Source organism: Urocampus carinirostris, chromosome 11 (assembly GCF_059441175.1).
Source record: "Urocampus carinirostris isolate Australia breed hairy pipefish chromosome 11, RoL_Ucar_1.0, whole genome shotgun sequence".
Taxonomy (NCBI): Eukaryota; Metazoa; Chordata; class Actinopteri; order Syngnathiformes; family Syngnathidae; genus Urocampus; species Urocampus carinirostris.
In genome coordinates this window covers 27,744,581-27,763,321 of record NC_142359.1, presented here as the reverse complement: position 1 = coordinate 27,763,321, position 18,741 = coordinate 27,744,581, and the positions used below count along the sequence as shown (strand labels likewise).

General features: G+C 40.5%; 1 protein-coding gene across 1 annotated transcript; it reads right to left on the bottom strand.

The window, feature by feature from the left end:
* Nucleotides 1–1,375: 1,375 nt before the first annotated feature.
* On the bottom strand, nucleotides 1,376–11,200 carry LOC148356994 (5,6-dihydroxyindole-2-carboxylic acid oxidase-like). Its single transcript, XM_088346891.1, has 7 exons — nucleotides 10,775–11,200; nucleotides 7,912–8,228; nucleotides 6,524–6,728; nucleotides 6,296–6,463; nucleotides 4,331–4,510; nucleotides 1,772–1,918; nucleotides 1,376–1,699 (listed from the first exon to the last, which is right to left on the bottom strand). Exons 1-7 carry the CDS (start codon nucleotides 11,136–11,138, stop codon nucleotides 1,512–1,514), a joined length of 1,569 nt encoding a protein of 522 aa, XP_088203017.1. The 5' UTR covers nucleotides 11,139–11,200; the 3' UTR covers nucleotides 1,376–1,511.
* Between the last annotated feature and the right edge of the window lie 7,541 nt (nucleotides 11,201–18,741).

Genomic DNA, 18,741 nt, shown 5'->3' with positions numbered 1-18,741 from the left:
GAGAGAGAGAGAGAGAGAGAGAGAGAGAGAGAGAGAGAGAGAGAGAGAGAGAGAGAGAGAGAGAGAAATAAATACAAGTACAGTGTCTTTGTTCGAGGCATCTGGCTTTGGCAACATCAAGTTGACATATTTCAACCTGCAGCTCGTTTTTCTGTTGCGCTTCTCTGAGTGTTGTCTCGCAGGCCGGATTCAATCCCTTAGCGGGCCTGATGTGGCCCGCGGGCCGCCTGTTTGACACCTGTGGTCTAAGGGATGGACAGGACATCTGCATGATGCGACAGGGGTAAACCAGTGAAAGTTGTCGGCCTCTGCTGTTGAACAGAAGAGTGTGTTGTGTCACTCTGACCAGAAGTGACATGGCCGCTTTCTCGTTTCCCGTTTCATCTGGAGGGACAAAAGCATGATCAACTTGGGTGCCGAGGTGCTTAACTTGTTTGGGTGTTTGGGCATTTAGGTTGGCCATGGTCCCAAAAAATGTGTGTGTGTTTTTTTGTTATTTTTTCCCTTTTTTCATTTTCTTTGTTTTTTTTTATGTGTTTGTCTTGCTGTCGGTTACCCCTATTGAGGTATATGACCAAGGTAGATAGATAGACAGACAGACAGACAGACAGACAGACAGACAGATAGATGGATAGACGGATGGACGGCTGGTATCGGCATCCTAGTTCAAATGATGCTACCTGACCAGGCAAGATTAGCCAAGATGTCTGCTCATCTCACTCTGTCACGCAAAAGGTTGTGTTTGGATGTCCAATTTTTTTTTTTTTTTATTTTTTTTTTACGATACCAAACAAATAATTATTATCATTTCGAGTCAAATAACAATTTGTTCAAATCGAAATTATTTACCACTGCGTCAAGTATTGTTGGCTGGTAGCAACTCCCTCTATAAGTAATTTAAATGATGCTACCTAACCAGGCAATAGTAGCCAAAATGCTACTCATCTTGCTCTGCCTAAAGTTCTTTACTGTTCGGGTTTGTTCGATTCCTCGTTTTTTTGCTATGATACAAAAGCAACCATTATTTGAATTTTTGGGGTCGAATACCGATTTGTTTGAATACAGATTTGCTCAATTACCAAGGTGTAACCTTTATTTACCTACTGGTGACTGGTATCAGCATTCTCACCAAGTATTTCAAACGATGCTACCAGACCAGGTAAGAGTAGCAATGATGTCGCTAATTTTACTTGGCTAGACGTTAAGGTGTGTTAGAGTTTGTCTGATTTCTTGCTTTGTTTTTGAAAACCAAAGCAAAAGTGTCTGATTTTTTTTGGGTGTAATACCGTTTTTCAATCACAGAGCTTTATTTAGTATTGGTGGCTGGCATTCTCCACAAGTTACAAGGCAAAAGTAGCCAAGATGGCCGCTCATCTCACTTGGTCACACATTTTTATTCGAATACAGAAGCAAACATTACTCCAATTGTATTCATTCCAATATCGATTTATTCCAATACAGAGTAATTTGAGTACGGAGGGACTAAACGCAGCGTTTTATAGAGGAGGATCTCAGATAACCGATTGGCCGTCGCTGTCATCGTATCGTTGGTACTTCTCCCCGATCAGTGGCTGGAATCTTTCATTTTTACGTGACCTGGCACGCACAACACAGCTTGCGGCGGCGAAAACGACGCCCACAACCACCAGGGCGGCGATGATGCCCATTGTGATCATTTCCGTTAGTGTGAAAGGTTGACCTTAAAAGAGATGCATTTGAAATTTAAGATGGAACAAAAAAAAAAAAAACAGCAAAAGAAACGATCCACTACCTGGCCACTCGGCTTCGTACGAATATCCAAGGTTGTCCGGGGCGGTGACAAACATCTCGGCGTTGGTCACGGGAGGCCAGAAAGGAACCATGTTGTAGCCTCGGTTGTGACCGATGGGGGCGTTCTGGTCGGGATACTCGGCAGAACCTCCAAAGAGAGCGCAAAATTGTCCTGATTAGTGTTGAGACGCTTTTCAAAGGAACACTCAAAACTACCTTTACAGAAATACACCAAATACTACAAAACAACTACAAGACTAAATATCAAATATAGTGCTAAAAACAGGGACCTCATATATTATTTTGCTTTTATTCTGAAAATAAAAAATAGTTTACAATTACTACAAAAATAGTATATTTCAAAATACTATTGCAAAATTTTTTACTTCAAAATTATTACAAAAAGTCAACTACAGTAATATTACAAAAATATGAAAGAAATATGACAAAATAACTACTATGGGAATACCAAGAAAATCTACAAAATTACTACTAAAACACTGCGTTGGAAATACATCTATTATACTTCTACTGAAATAGTAAAAAATATTGATACGTAATACTATAATGTAAAAAACTACTAGAGAAATATTACTACAAAAATGCGACTACAAGAGGTTTACAACCGAAATAATGCAAATACACATATAGCACTACTACAAAATTTCTATGAAAAAAATGAAAATATCACAGAAATACAACAGCCACAGCTACCCAACAAACATTTTTAAATGGAAATACTACCAAATACAACATTGATACTACAAAAATAGTTTAATCACAAAACTCATGTAAAAACACAAAAATACTACAGATATACCAAAAAAATATCTTGGTTCCTTTCTGGCCTCCCGTGACCAACGCCGAGATTTTTGGCACCGCCCCGGAACTTTCGAAATACAACAAAAGTATCACAGAAATACTACAAAAATACAACTATTGAACTATTCCATAAAAAATACTTTAGAAATACTACAAAAATGGTACAAAAATAAAACTACAAACACTACAAAAAACTACATAACATAAAAATCTGGAAAAAAAAAGCTCCTACAGTAATACTTAAAAACTAGATAACAAATGAAGTGCTTAAAAAGGCACCTAATATAACATTTTGCTCCAATTGTGGTTGTTTCAAAACCAATTTGATGAAACAAATCCATTTAAAAAGAAGTATAACATGTCACATGCGGCCCCTGACTCCAAATAGTTGCCCACACCTGGAGTAGAACATGGAATAAGTAATATTAGGTATGCAAATTAACAAGTAATCAGGGGGCCAAAATCTAATTTTGCCACATAAAATCTTGGGCCAGTCCTGTATATCAAACACACAGATTGGAGTGTGCCAGACCCTATCCACTAGACCCCTAAGGATGCAGACACACATGAAAAAGCATTACGTGTTATCTCATCGTTATAATATTTTTAGTCATGGTGCCAAATAGTTGACTATTTTCAGACATTCAACTGGTCCGCAGTACAGCTGACTTGCAAAGTAGTTACAAAGTGCGCGAGATCCTGAACTGAATAACGATAAGATCACTGTTGAAAGTAACTCGGTCGTTCTGAACTGAATGAAGAAAACGTAACTGTGGGAAGTAATTCGGTCATCCCCCCAAAATTAAATAAATGTACTCATAAAATCAAAACGCTTTTACGATGCCTTGTCTCAGCTGAGAAAAACTGAAAGAGCATTTTCTCTACTCCAACATACCTGGTACCGTCACTAAAAATAGTATGATCACGAGATAATATCTACTGCCTTTTTATGTGTAGTTTGTAAACCCAAGTGTTGGAACTCACGTTCTCATGCATTCGCAATGATCGCAGCAAGGCTTGAGGGCTAGGACCTTAGCTTGGCCTTTTGACTGAGAGTAAGTGTCCCGGCTCCTAGGCTTTGTAGCGTATTATGAACTGACCGATAACGGATAATGGATAATGAATAACGAAGATAGAACAATAACCCTTAAAAACCCCAAAACCCCACTAAGACCAGGGTTTGATCCCTGTTGCATTAAATTTTATGGCGATGATTAGGAATTTGAGCTGTCATACAAGAACAACAAACTAACTCAAACAATGGTGCAAAAGTAATCATTTATGGTAAAAGTGTGCTGAATTTTTGTATTTTTATTTTTAGAAACATTTTTGCAATACACCATGGTGGCAGAAAAAAAAAACGTTTTGGGCTGCACGCAAAAATGGAGAAGATCTTTTGTTACCTGGCACCGGCACAGAGACATAATGGATATGGAGTATCTCGTGTTCGTTTGCAAGCTCTCAAGTTTGCACAAGAAATATAAAGGGCTCATTGTAAAGTTCTTCAAATTTTCTTGTATTTCTTTTATCATGTGGCTATTTTAAAGCTCTTTAGGTGGTTGGCTTCTGTGCGACTATATACGGTAATTTGTAACTAGATAGTTACCTACAGAGTGCTACTTTTTGTGTCCATAGTCTGGGGCATAAATGATTTCTATTTTAAATGAGGTAACCAATTAGTGTTTTTCAGTGAAGGCAGCAGAGCAGCTATTTGGCACTGGGCGTTGGCAAAGCGCACCTGGGCTGTGTCTCCGCAGCCACTCGTCGAAGATGGCGTCCGTGTAGGTGTGGAGTAAGACGAAAATGGGGTCGTTGGGCGAAAGGTGGGTCTGGCCCCCGGTGCCGTTCAGGAATAAGTGGGCCAGGTTGTGGAGGCTCCTGACTGCGGGGTCGTAGTTGCCCTGGGGGGCGCTGTAGCCTACAACACAAAATGTACAAACTGTCTGAAAATGGACAGTGCTGGGACAAGATTGGAGAGGTGACAGAACGATCATGATGGTATTTAGCAGTAGTTTTACACCAGTGCTAATTATGTCATCACACACAAGCGTGGTCCCCATTGGTAGAATTTAAAAAACGATAAATAACTTTTACTTTTCTTTGAAGAAATCACTATGGCGAGTTTTTAGCAACCACAAACCTATTAATGACCTTGATGTGATAGTTTGTACCTGGAGTCCACTTAATATATCATTACTTCCTAATGTTTCAAATATGTTTATGACATTTATCAGATCCAGCCACTGTATCGGCAAACACTTAAAATCAAATCAATCAATCATTATTTTTCCTCCTGGCCTGCCCCTTCTACAAAATTTTAGAACTCAATGCTGCCTGTGAATCAAAATATTTGCCCACTACAACTTTAAAGGGTCACTGTGTAATATTTGACCACTGGATGTGGCTGTATAATTTAGAGCAACTGAAAATGAGTGGTAGAAAGCACAAGGAATATTTCAAACTATGGACACTTAAAGTGCCCCCAATCATGGCGTTTTTCATCTCATTTGTTTGCCCAGCCTTTCACATTGTTTTTAATATTGAGTGGTACCACTAGCAGCAAAATGGTCTTGTGTAAAAGACACACAAATTTCTTGACCGACAACTATTTTACAAAAGTGCATTTTTTGGGGTGATAAATCATGAATTTTTAGTTATTATAAAAATCTATCCTAATATTGTTTTTTTTATGAAGAAAACTTATTTTATCACCAGGAGGAGCTAAATCATGCATGTGAAACATACGTTCCGCAAGCCGGATCCAGCCCATTTAATGATTAAATTGACCCGCCATAAAGAGTTTTTCAATTAAAAAAAGCGTATCCCCAGGTTATTTCTATCAAAAGTTATGATTTCATAAAAATAAATACAAACCAAATGCTCTCTTTGGCCGCTAGAGAGTAGTGTTGAGTTTGTATAGCATGGTGAGTTGGTTTACTCATGCAACTGCATTCACTCAACTGTTAAAATAAACCAGTTAACGCATTCAATGCCAAACATAAAACTAATCTTTTCCCATTGTTAGTGAATAAATGTGTTGTGCTTAGAAACAATTGCTGTTCATCCGTGATTATAATACGTAGGGTAGGCTACTAAAGTAGGCTGAATGATAAAGCATAATACTGGAAGACTATGGTAACCAAAACCTTTTAAGTTGAAATTATTTTACTGATTTGGCCCGCCTGAGAGCAAGTCTGGATCCGGCCCCAGAGTTTGACATACTTGCGCAAAATAATACACAATGTCCCTTTAAAACAGCTGTCATCATTTTTGTTTTAAATTACGGATCAGCCTCAACGGCTACCAGTTTTATTTGGATGTGCAAATTAGCAACTTCGTTTATCACTATGTTGTGTTATCGTTATAATTATGTTATTATAAGAAGTAGTGTTAAAATAAGCACAGTCAACCATCAAATCATGATCATGTCAATGATTTCTCAGGCCAGTTAGAAATCAAATTTCCTAGACAATCACTATGACCCATCAGTGGTGAGGTATTTCCAGAACCAGTCAGCAGTCTACTCAGGTGCCTGCGGATCCCCTGCTTTAGTCAGGAGGGCAGTACTTCTGTTCTCCAAAAGAAGGCGCGCCTACCTAATTGTAAAAACCCAGAAGCCTATAGCCAGTCTTTCAAGACTTTCTCCAGGAGGATTCCCTGACTGTTTTCCAGCAGTTCCTCAGCTTTTTGCTGGCAAGCTCACCTTCGATGGTGTTCCTGAAGCTTTCCGAGGAGGTGGAGTAAAACGGAGCCGTATCAAAAGTGCTGACTCGCAGACAATCGGCCACATCCTGAGGTTCCGGGAGGCGCTGGACCATCGGCCTGTTGATATTTCCTCCCGGGTTCCTTCTTATTGGGGAAGTCTCTGTATCTGCAGGTTCATTGCATGAGAGCTTGGCATTTGGAAAAAAAAACGGGTTTCTGGACTCACTGTTGCAGACGGTTCCTAGCGTGTCGTAGTCGGCCACACTTTCGCATATGACCCTCCACTGCGAGAAAATCGAGTTGGGGCTCAGCGAATCGGCTTCCGAGCTGCTCCGGGCGCCCATCAGGTCATCGGTGCAGATGTCGCAAGTGCTCCCTCCGATGGCGAAGTTCCAGTAGGGGAGGGCAAACGTGGGGTCTTGCAGCATGTCCTGTTTGGAGCAGCACACATCGGTGGTGGGAATACTTTTTACACAGAAGCACCAGAAGAAAATGATCTCTTTATGTTTTGCAGGTTTTTGATCATACATTGACCATAATACTGTAAAATCTAGATTGTTGCGGTAAATGAAGAACAGAACTCCTGCAATACGCAAATTCAGCGGAGTAGCAATAGTCGACTGGCGATAATGGATCCCGACCGCATGAATGCTGTTCACAGAAGACACAAATTTTCTATTGCGGCCCCTGTTGTCAGCAAGATTCAACCGTGGATAATCGGTCACAACCACTGCCATGCATCTAATCTAAGGCAGGTCACAAAGGCAAGCTTGACCACTCTAAACCAAAAATAACAAACCAAAACCCTTTGGTCTGTCAGCCCCTTCTCCCAGCAACAATTGACTGGGGCTGGTGGATCGAAGCCATAACAGTTCATTTTAGGCGACAATGGCACGCCTCAGCGGCCCAAACTTCTCCAAACATTAGTGATTTGCTTTCAGCAGAATTTGACAGGGGATAACGGTTGAGGTAATGGTTGATATCTTCAACTGTGCATTTCATTTAAAGCAGGCCAAAATGGCACACTTCCAGACAAAAGTGCCTTTTGCCAGTCCTCACTTGCAGCAGTTTTGGGTTGGGATAATGGACTGTAGGCGCATGAGTGCAGTTTGTTTTAAGCGGAAATAACTTTTTTAAAGTAACACTGCTAACAAGCCTGACAGAAGTTTGCTCTGCCAGTCCCTTTCCGCAGCAATATGCAGACAGGGAGAATGGATCACGGCGGCATGAGTGGCCTCAAGAGGACGTCAGGGTTAAGGTTAGAAAAATAGACCTTAAAGAGCTAGACTTTAAAAAAAAAGAGATTACTAAGTTAAAATGAGTAAAATCAGTAGAGTATTTAAATGATAAACAACTAAACAAATTAAACAATTTAAAAAAATTATTATTTTAAATTTTTTTACATTTATTTTTTAGTGCAAACCATCTATCAAGACATTACTCGTAACGATTATGTTTACTGATAAATGGATCCCATATGAAAGCTTTTCCTTCAGAACCGCCGTGAAGAATTTATTTTCCAGTCAAAAGCTTGACATTTGCATGCCTTATTCTGATTTTCCCGCTTGATGAAAAAATTTTCCAGAACCAAAACTGAAAAAGTGTCGCCCTCACTTGCATGTCTCGCTCCAACTGGAGCAAGTGGTACCGGTGCCAGGTAACAAACCCCGGCCCCTCGTGGGAGAAATCCACTCCTCCAAAACTGGGCTGGCCGGCGCCCAAGAAGGTCCTGGCCACTGAGTAGTAATGGCTCCACACAAAGTAATTATAGATGGTGACGTTCTGGAAGAGCGTGTTGTTGCCGTCCAGGATATCGGCGTGGCGCCGGGTGGCGATCACCAGGTCCGGGTGCACCGTGCGCTTGGCCCGGTCCAACGCGTCCACGAAGGCCCGCTTCTCACCTGCACTCAGCTGCATCACGTTTCTCCGCACTAGGAAGACGTGGTGGAAAATGGAATAGCTGGTAAATCACCTTACATTTTTGTGTTATCAGCCAATTCTCAAACTTTCTGTTCTTATTTTTAAGGCATTGTATAGGTCAACAGGAAACCACAACTTCCGTTTCTGCTTGCACCTTGGTCTCATGGTTTCTTGACATCCGGCTGAAATTTGTTCTTTCACTCATAGTTCCTGACATTAGTTTGAACTTGTAGTTTCCGTTTATAATAAAAGCTGATATACTTCATGTACAATAATAGGTCTACAGGTTTTAAACCCAATCACCCTAAATAAAATCATTGGAAATATGAAAATGGTCTACGGCAGTTATTGCTCATGCATAATTTAGAGGTTTATGGTTAAATGTCATCATCGATAAATATTTGTGAAAAGGAAAACTAAAATTTTATTTACCCTTGGTGTCACTTCAGTTTTTGGAGTGCGGTAGTGGGTGAATGTATAGGAGGAAGGATAAGACGGATTGAAATTAAACAGATTGTAAATCTTTGGACATGCCATTTGCAGATGTTCTAGCTTTTATCGCTTCCCTATTTTCAATGATAATGGTCACTGCCAAGGATGGTGGGTTGATGGTCAGCGCGCAGCCCCACGGTGCAGTGGTCCAGGGTTTGATTCCAGCTATCTTGGCCTCTTTGTGCGGTGTTTGTATATTCTCCCTGTGCCTGCGTACGTGCACCCTGGTTTCCTTCAACATTCCAAAAACATGCATACCAAGGTTAATTGGTCCTGGTCCAAGTTGTAGGTTTGAATGAGCGAGTGAGTTGTCATTTTCTATATGCCCTGTTACTAGCTGCTAACCAGTTCAGGGTGTCCCTGTCCACTTCCCGAAGATAAATGTGTTGGGCTTCAGCACACTAGTGGGATAAGTGGGGCTTAAAATGGATGGATGGTTACTACACTGCCATCAAACTAAGGTATGCTAGCCATTCATATGCCTTATTTGTATTTCTTGATATTTGCTAGCTCAGTTTCCATTGTTATCATGAGTTTGTTAGCATCACTGCTAGATGTGGGACCATATTAAATAAAATCAGGAAAATAGTGTTGTATTGCCTCCTCGCAAAGTCTTCACAAAGCACAAGATATTCTGAACTGAAAAATAAGAAAGGCATTACGGAAAGTATTTCAGAAAATAGCTTATCAGCATGTTCTTGATGCCATAACATAAACCAATAGCAGACAGGCAATTCAATGAATGAATAAATTGAAGGAATTAATGAATCAATCAATGAATGCAATTGTATTTAGAATATGAGAAGAACAAAAATAAAATATCAAATTTAAAAAACAAACAAAAACAATGATGAACCACTAGCAGACAGGAATCTTGGAGATGTATGAGAAAAAATATGAATTTATTGTTGATGTTGTATAGTGGCTATGGGTAAAAAAAAAACAACTTGCAGAAAGTGGGCCAAAAAATGAGAAGAAAAAACATGCAGTTTGGTCACTTCTCAGTTTCCATAGTTTGTATTCTTCCTTGATCTTTTTTTTAGCACACTTTTCTTTTGGGCTGCACTTCATCAGTGGTTTTTAACCTGCTCACTTCAAGTCCCACCGTTCCACCACAATTACAAGCCAAATAATTAAAAAAAACAAATCCATTTCAATTCCATCCATCCATCCATTATCTGCACCGATTATCCTCAGTAAGATTGGGGGGTGCTGGAGCCCATCCCAGCTGTCTTTGGGCAGTGGGCAGGGGACACCCTGAACTGGTTGCCAGCCAGTCGTAGGGCACAATTTCACTTTCAATTTCAGTCAAATCCTTAATTGCGTTAAATGAAAGGTTTCTGCAGTTTAAACCTGAGATGCAATAGTACATTAAAAAAAGGCCAGCTTGTCTAAAACGGCTCAAAAGAATAATATTCCCATTAATGCTCATTTAGGTGCATATTTAATGAAATCCAAAATGCTTCACTTCTGTGGCTTAGCCTCCATTAGAATAAAATCCATATTTCAAATATTCTCCTCTGTATCTGGGTTTGGTCACAGACAGCATGGGTAAACAAACTTTATCTGTCTTTTTCTTTGGTGAAAAATATCGGGTGTTGCCTCGCATTTGCAGGTAATTATCGCCCTTTACTGTTAAATGACCCTCTTTTGATAGCAATACTTAGCCAAGGCAAAGGCCCACGAGTCCACAACCCACTGAAAATGGGTCCGCGGACGACTTTTGGGTCATGACCCACCAGTTGAGAAACACTGCACTACATAACACGGTGACATCTATTCGTCAAAAAATGCAGATTGTCCCTATAACGTAGATGCAACCCACACAAATTAAAAATTTTGTTTTTGCTGACTAATTTAAATGTATTCTAATTTTGATTATTAATGTGTTTTTATTTCTGTGTAGCAATTAAAAATTAGATGCTTCAGTACACGGAAATGTTTTTATCAGAGGTTTTCATCTCAACATCCTCCAAACCCTTGGCTTGTGTGCCCCCCTCCCGCAGGGCAAATTGAGTTTGAGATCCCTCATGCAAATCAACATTGCAACGGTCCACTTACTCACCCACAGATGCTCTCTGGTCACAGTTGGTTCCGGCCCAACCGTGTCTGCACCGTCCACAATGGTGGCCGCTGAAATTTCCGCTGCAGCGACAAGTCCGGTTGAAGAACCGTACGGGCCATCGCTCCCGGTCGTCCCGTCCGTCGTGGGGGTACTGGGGCCCGTGGGGGCGCGCGTCGACCGCGACCGAAACGCAAAGGCCGCGTCCCGCAGCGGAACCGCAGGGGCCAGTGTCCGGACCTGGCGGGGATGGGCAACACTGGCCACTCTGTAGCCCCTCGGGGGTCGTGCACTCCCGAGGGAATTGGCCCCCAACCATGATGAGAGGCCATCCCAGCACGACCAGTACACAGCAGCAGCGCAACATTACGTCCGAATGAGTCGAGCCCGGCCGATGTTCTCTTTACCAGCCACCCTCAGAAAAGTGGAGCCACTTTAAATAACAGATTAGCGCATGACTGGCCGGATTTTTGGTGCACTTGCCCCGCGTGATCCAATCACGCACACCCACACGCACATACCAAGATGTACAGCCCTGATTCCAAGAATTCTTCTGCTGGGAGTCACAAAACTTCATCCAAGCATCTTATCTTTTTGAACACCCCCCCCACTATTTACTGAATCTTAATATTTTTCACGATTGAACTTGAAGCAAGAAAATTAAGTTTGTTTTTTACACTTCTTTGTAACCGGCTATCAAGGCTTAGTAGATAATACAGTACAGTATATAGTTTTTTTTTGGATAATATGATATTTAGTGTGGGCAGCACCGCGGCGCAGTGGTTAGCACGTGTGCGGCACAGTTCTACGGTCTTGGGAACCTCCTGGGTGGGTTCAAATCCAGCTACCGGACTTCCTGTGCGGAGTTTGTATGTTCTCCCCGTGCTTGCGTGGGTTTCCTCCGGGCACTCCGGTTTCCTCCCACATTCCAAAGACATGCATTTCAGGTGGATTGGCCAGTCCAAATTGTCCCTAGGTGTGAATGAGCGAGCGAGTTGTCTGTCCCTGTGTGCCCTGCGATTGGCTGGCAACCAGTTCAGGGAGTCCCCTGCCAACTGCCCGATGATTGCTGGGATGGGCTCCAGCACCCCCGCGACCCTACTGAGAATAAGCGGTGCAGCTAATGAGATGAGATGAGATATTTAGTGTCATCTCGTGGTGATCTACTAGTTAACTCACTAACTAATTCACTCACTCACTTTCGAACAAAGTAATCGACTCACCCACTAATGAATTAATTAACTCAATCACTCACCCTCTAACAAATTCACTCATTCACTCACTCACTCACTCACTCACTCACTCACTCACTCACTCACTCACTCACTCACTCATTCGCTTTTTAACAAACTTGTCAGCTCACTCTCTAACTAACTGGATAACTCACTAACTTTCTAACAAAGTATTCCACTAACTCTCTGACAAATTAACTCATTTACTCACCCTCTAACAAACTAATTGATTCACTCACTCACTCACTCACTCACTCACTCACTCACTCACTCACTCACTCACTCACTCACTCACTCACTCACTCACTCACTGACTCTGTTTTTAGCAGTTTTGACTTTCTCTCTAATGAATGAATTAACCCAATCACTCACCCTTTAACTCACTCACTCACTCACTCACTCACTCACTCACTCACTCACTCACTCACTCACTCACTCACTCACTCACTCACTCACACACCCATTTTCGAACAAATTAATCGACTCTCTAATGAATCAATTACCTCAATCACACAGCCTCTAACTCACTCACTCACTCACTCACTCACTCACTCACTCACTCACTCACTCACTCACTCACTCACTCACTCACTCACTCACTCACTCACTCACTCACTCACTCACAAATGAAATAATTAACTCCCTCTCTAATGGACTAGTGAACTAACTAACGAACTAACTAACTAACTAACTAACTAACTAACTAACTAACTAACTAACTAGTTCATGTTACCGCCATCTAATTTTATTATTTTTCCTGTTTTAAGATTTGTATGTAATTTGTATGTACTCATGGAGGCTATTTTTTTCTCCTTTTCTAGTATTTTTAAATTTCTCATTATAGTTGAATCAATGACTGTTTCTTATTTTCTCCTGTTATGATATATTTTACATTTATTTTTAAAAGAAATTAAAATACTTATTTTCTATTGTACTATCATTTAAATTGTTTTTTTCCAGTAAAATGAGAAAAAATGCATCTTTGTAAGCTATGGAAGAAAGCATACATTTGCCTATTTAATTTTATTTATAATGATTGAAATTAGAACAATTTTCTACCATTTGCTATCTCAAATAATTTGGCCAATTTAATGATTTTTTAAATGTCATTTTGAGAAAATCATGTAAAATAACAGGCATTTTTAGCTTTTCCTCTCTTTTTTCAACAATCAAAGGCGAGGATTATCCACAAAGGCCGAGTCACATCGCCTCACATGACGGCCCCGGCAGGGCCTCAGGTTCTTTTTGCACAAAAGAATGGCAAAAAAGTCAACGCGTGACCGCAACGGAGACGTCCAGGAGATCATCACAGGACACGCCTAAAAGAAATTAAAAAAAAGAAAGGAAAATGACTTCACTTTCTACATCCTCATATGTAAATACAATGCGAAAAAAGAAAAATAATAAATGAATACATAAATAAATAAATAGATATCTTTCCCCATATAACTAATAAATTGGGGTCTTCTATAACAATATTTTTTGATATTTTCATTAATACATTTTTCCTAAAATGAGTAAAACCATAAATCCACCAATAAATGATACTATCGTGTTTTGCAGTTTATTGATAATCGTAAGTATTGGTGTAGGGTTTTGACAACATTCACAAGTAATCCATAAAACACCAGAAAAAACATACAGATGTCAGCCATAAAACATCAGAAAACAACGACATTATAATGTTTTACTGTGTAAAGTCTTGGTGTGTGATATTGGCATACAAACATAAACCAGGATAAAATGGTACTATTTTGTTTTGCAGTTTATTGATAATTATAAGTATTGGTGGCTGGTATCAGCACCATACACAAGTTATCCATAAATACACTAGAAAAAAAATGATACTAAAATGTTTTGCAGGTTACTAATAATGTTGGGTTTACGAGTCTGGTATTGTCGCCATCCACAAATCAGCTAAAAATAAACAAGAGAAAAAATACACAATTCTCTTTTGCAGTTTATTGATAATATTAAGTATAGGTGCACAGTATGGTATCGGCATCATTCCCAAGTCATCCATAAATACATCTGTTATCGGCACCATGCAAAAGTCATCCATGAATAAATCTAAATCTAAATCTAAATCTATCTATCTATCTATCTATCTATCTATCTATCTATCTATCTATCTATCTATCTATCTATCTATCTATCTATCTATCTATCTATCTATCTATCTATCTATCTATCTATCTATCTATCTATCTATCTATCTATCTATCTATCTATCTATCTATCTATCTATCTATCTATCTATCTATCTATCTATCTATCTATCTATCTATCTATCTATCTATCTATCATATTTAACATATTACACAATGGCATGCATTGCAGTACGTTGGCCAGCAGAGAGCAGTGACTCTCTTCATGAAACTTTTCCCTCACTTAAGTTATATTTTTTCAATATATCCCTCATTTACATATTATTCAAATTAGGCAACCAGTTTACTTACTACATCATAGTGAGAGGATGAAAAAAATGAAGTGTCTCCACACTCCATCAACTCCCGTTGTAGCGTGTGGACTTAACTTTGCCTAATTGGCGCATGCGCGTCTTCTCCAGCGGGGGAATTTTAATTGGCTCCTCAATGTAGACGACCATTGATGTAGGGCGCCACTCTACGTCTTCGCCCCAGATGGGAAACTTTGATAAACTTCGTCCCGAGAACACAAAGGAAGGCGCAGAAACTCCCCGGCACTAATGATGTCACCACCGAAGGAGAAGGGCTTCTTTTATCCAAGACTTTTTTAAACCACTCGAAACCTTGACACACTCGCTCAATATAGGTGATGCTTTCCCTCAATGAAAAAGTGTTTGGTAAACAAGTGCTAATATTGGGATCGCTGCAACCCTTTTCGGCATGTAAGTCAAGTCAAGTCAAGTCATTTTTATTTGTATAGCCCTTAATCACAATAAGTCTCTAAGGGCTTCACAGATTACACAGACTATTTTTCAGCCGACAAGAAGAGTAGGTTATTATTCATATGCAATGGAGTAGAAGTGAGTTTTAAGTTTAGATTTAAACATTTCCACTGAGGTTGCAGATCGGATCTCAGGGGGAAGAGCATTCCACAGCACCGGTGCCCGGATGGAGAACGCTCTCGAACCAGCAAAACACTTCTTTGCTCTCGGGATCACCAGAAGACCGGCACTATCAGATCGTAGGCTTCGGACCGGGACATAGGGGCAGATCAGATCTGAAAGATAAGAGGGAGCAAGTCCATGTATGATTTTGTACAATACTAAGAGAACCTTGAAGTCACATCTTTGGCTAACTGGGAGCCAGTGCAAGTTAGCCAAAATCGGTGTTATGTGATCGTACTTTTTTGTCCTAGTTAAAAGCCTCGCTGCGGCATTTTGTACTAGCTGAAGAGACTTGATTCTGGACTTCGGGAGACCGGAGAGTAGTGCATTACAGTAATCGAGACGGGAGGTAACAAATGCATGAATTATAGTTTCCGCATCAGACTGAGACAGTATTGAACGGATTTTGGCAATGTTACGAAGATGGAAGAAAGCGGTTCTAGTAATTTTCTTTACATGCATCTCAAAGGTTAGATCAGGGTCAAATATGACACCTAAATTTTTAACTGAGTCACTCTGTGTGATGTGACATTTGTCAATGTTCACAGCAGTTTTTGAGAATAAGTCACGGCATTTAGATGGACCAATGACTAACATTTCGGTCTTTTCAGAGTTAAGACGCAAGAAATTGAGTGACATCCACTCTTTTATCTCAGTGAGGCAGGCCTCCAAATTTCCACAGTTTAGTGTGGAAGATTCCTCCAGCGGAAGATAGAGTTGAGTGTCGTCTGCGTAGCAGTGGAAGCTGATATTGTACTTGCGAATAATGTCACCTAATGGAAGCATGTAAATGTTGAAAAGAAGGGGGCCAAGCACTGAACCCTGCGGAACACCGCAGGTAACATTAAAGGGCTCAGATGTCATTTCACCATATTTAACACAGTGCGTCCTATCTGAGAGGTAGGATCTGAACCACGAGAGGACGGTTCCTGAGAGACCAATCCATTTTTCCAACCGTTCTAGTAGGAAATTGTGGTGCACTGTGTCAAAAGCAGCACTAAGATCCAGCAGCAGCAAAAGTGATGAAGCGCCAGAATCCATTGACATTGGGAGATCATTTGTTACCTTGATCAGAACTGTCTCAGTAGAGTGGTTAGCCCTGAATCCTGATTGCATGGATTCAAAAAGGTTATTCTCGGATATGAAAGCATTCAGCTGCTGTGCCACTACTTTTTCGAGTACTTTAGAGAGGAAAGGTAGGTTTGACACAGGTCTATAATTACTTAATATTTCTGGATCAAGGTTGGGTCGTTTCAGTGTGGGTTTAATAACGGCGGACTTAAAAGCTGCTGGAACTACACCTGAGGAGAGTGATATGTTTATAATATTTAGAACTGAAGGTCCAAGGACGCCAAAAAGACTTTTAATAAGTGAACCTGGGAGCGGGTCGAACTGGCAAGTTGTCGGTTTGGCCGCATTTACCACCTGTTTGAGATCATCAAGTGACAGTTCACTAAAACCGGCCATTTTCCCAAGGCAGCCACCCTGTCGTGCATCTGTAAATTTCAGTCCTTTAATATGTGTGGTATTAATAATTTCTTTAGCAATTTCTTCCTGTATGCATTGAATCTTCTTAGTAAAGAAGACCATTAAGTCCTGAGCAGAGTGTGTCGAACTATCTGCGATAGTCTGTTGCCTTGTAAGCGATGCTACAGTGTCAAAAAGGGCTTTGGGGTTGTTCTTTTGAGACGCAATCACCTTCGAAAGGTAGGCCGATTTTGCAGAGGCAAGGGCCGCTTTATACTTTAACAAGCTGTCACACCAGGTTTGATGGAAAACCTCAAGCTTGGTAGCGCGCCATTTTCTTTCCAATTTCCTGCATTCTTGTTTAAGGGTTCTAGTTTCATCAGTAAACCAAAGCGTGCGTCTTTTCGGACGTGATTTTAGTTTTATGGCCGCTATTGAATCCAGCACACTAGTCAGGGTGGTATTGAACTCATTCATGAGTGAGTCAATCGAGCCATTGTATGTAGGAAAGGACGCAACTGCTCCAGGAAGGAGTTCAAAGAGCTCAGAAACTGTGCCAGTGCTTATATTGCGTCCGCTAAATACTTCAGCTTTTTTAACACTACACTTAGCTAGCACCTCAAATGTAACTAAATAATGATCCGAGATAACGGTAGTACACGGTAACACCATAATGTTTGAGGTTAAAACTCCTCGAGTCAGAATCAAGTCTAGCGTGTTCCCATTTTTATGGGTTGGCAAATCAACCAGTTGATTAAAGCCAAATGCATCAATTAGAGACCTAAACGCAATAGTAAGTGAATTGAGTGGGGAGTTCATATGAATGTTAAAGTCTCCCATAATTATAATTTTGTCTGCATAGGTTACTAGTTCAGACAAAAGTTCAGCAAATTCGTCTAAGAAAGTTGTGTATGGCCCAGGTGCACGATAGATAGTTATTACATAAATTGACAATAGAGAGGACCGCATCACAAGAGCCTCAAACGCCTTGTAATTATTAGAGGTACGTGGATTAAATTTGAGCGATTTTTCAGAAATTAGCGCAACACCACCACCCCTTTTCAACGTTGTAACTAGTCGGGCCCTATCTTCTCAGACACGTTCTCAATATTCACATGGTCATGAAAAATCATTTGCCCCGTTCCTGATTTCTGTGTTTTTTTTTGCATATACATCATTTACAAAGGTTTCAGATCATCAAACCCATTTTAATATCACACAGAGACAACAAGGTTTTTAAATCTTAATTCCATTTATTAAGGCAAGAAAAACATAAAAATGATCTGGCCCTATGTGTCACGAAACGGGCCAGGAAGCAGGAAGAGTGAACTCAAATGCGTAGACGATCTGTCACTTTAATTTAGGAAAGAAAAGTTGTCCAACACAAACGGACCAAAGACAAAACAAAACAGGCTTAAAGGCAATCAAAATTACAAACTAGGCATTTACTCAGAACAAACAGGCATGAACAGGTTTTCCTCAAGGTTAAGCAATGGTCTGGCAACGGGCAGTCCCAAAAGGAGCGTTTAAGTACTCCACAAGCAATCAATTCAATGCGTCTCAGCCGGTGTCAAAGGGCGGGGCCTGCTGGGTGCCATGACGACCGTGCAGGACATGACACTATGTGAAAAAGTAATTGCCCCCTGAGCCTAACAGCGAGTTTGGCCACCTTTGGCAGTGATAACAGAAATCATGATGAATCATGAATCCTAGCAGAATTTATGATAAGTGGTAATTAGTCTTTTACAACGCTGTGTGAGAAATTTGATCCATTCTTCATAGCAATATTGTTTAAAATATGCCATATTGGAGGGTTTTGTAGCATGAACAAACCGTTTAAGGTCACACCAAAGCATGTTGATTGTATTTTAATCCGGACATTGACTTGGACATTACAGAACCTTCATTTTGTTGGCATTCACTTGCTGATGTGTTTTGGATTGTTGTCTTGCTGCATGATCCAAGTGCGCTTAAGTTTAAAGGCACGAACTGATGTACTCCGTCAGGATGTTCTTGTAAACACCAGAATTATTTTTCCTGTCAACCGCAGTAAGTTGTCCTGGTCCTGAGGCAACAAAACAGCCCCAAACCATCACACTGGTACCGCCCAGCTTAACTTTTGGCATAATGTTTTTTTTATTCCATTTTTACGGCATATGTATCGGGCTGCACACCTACCA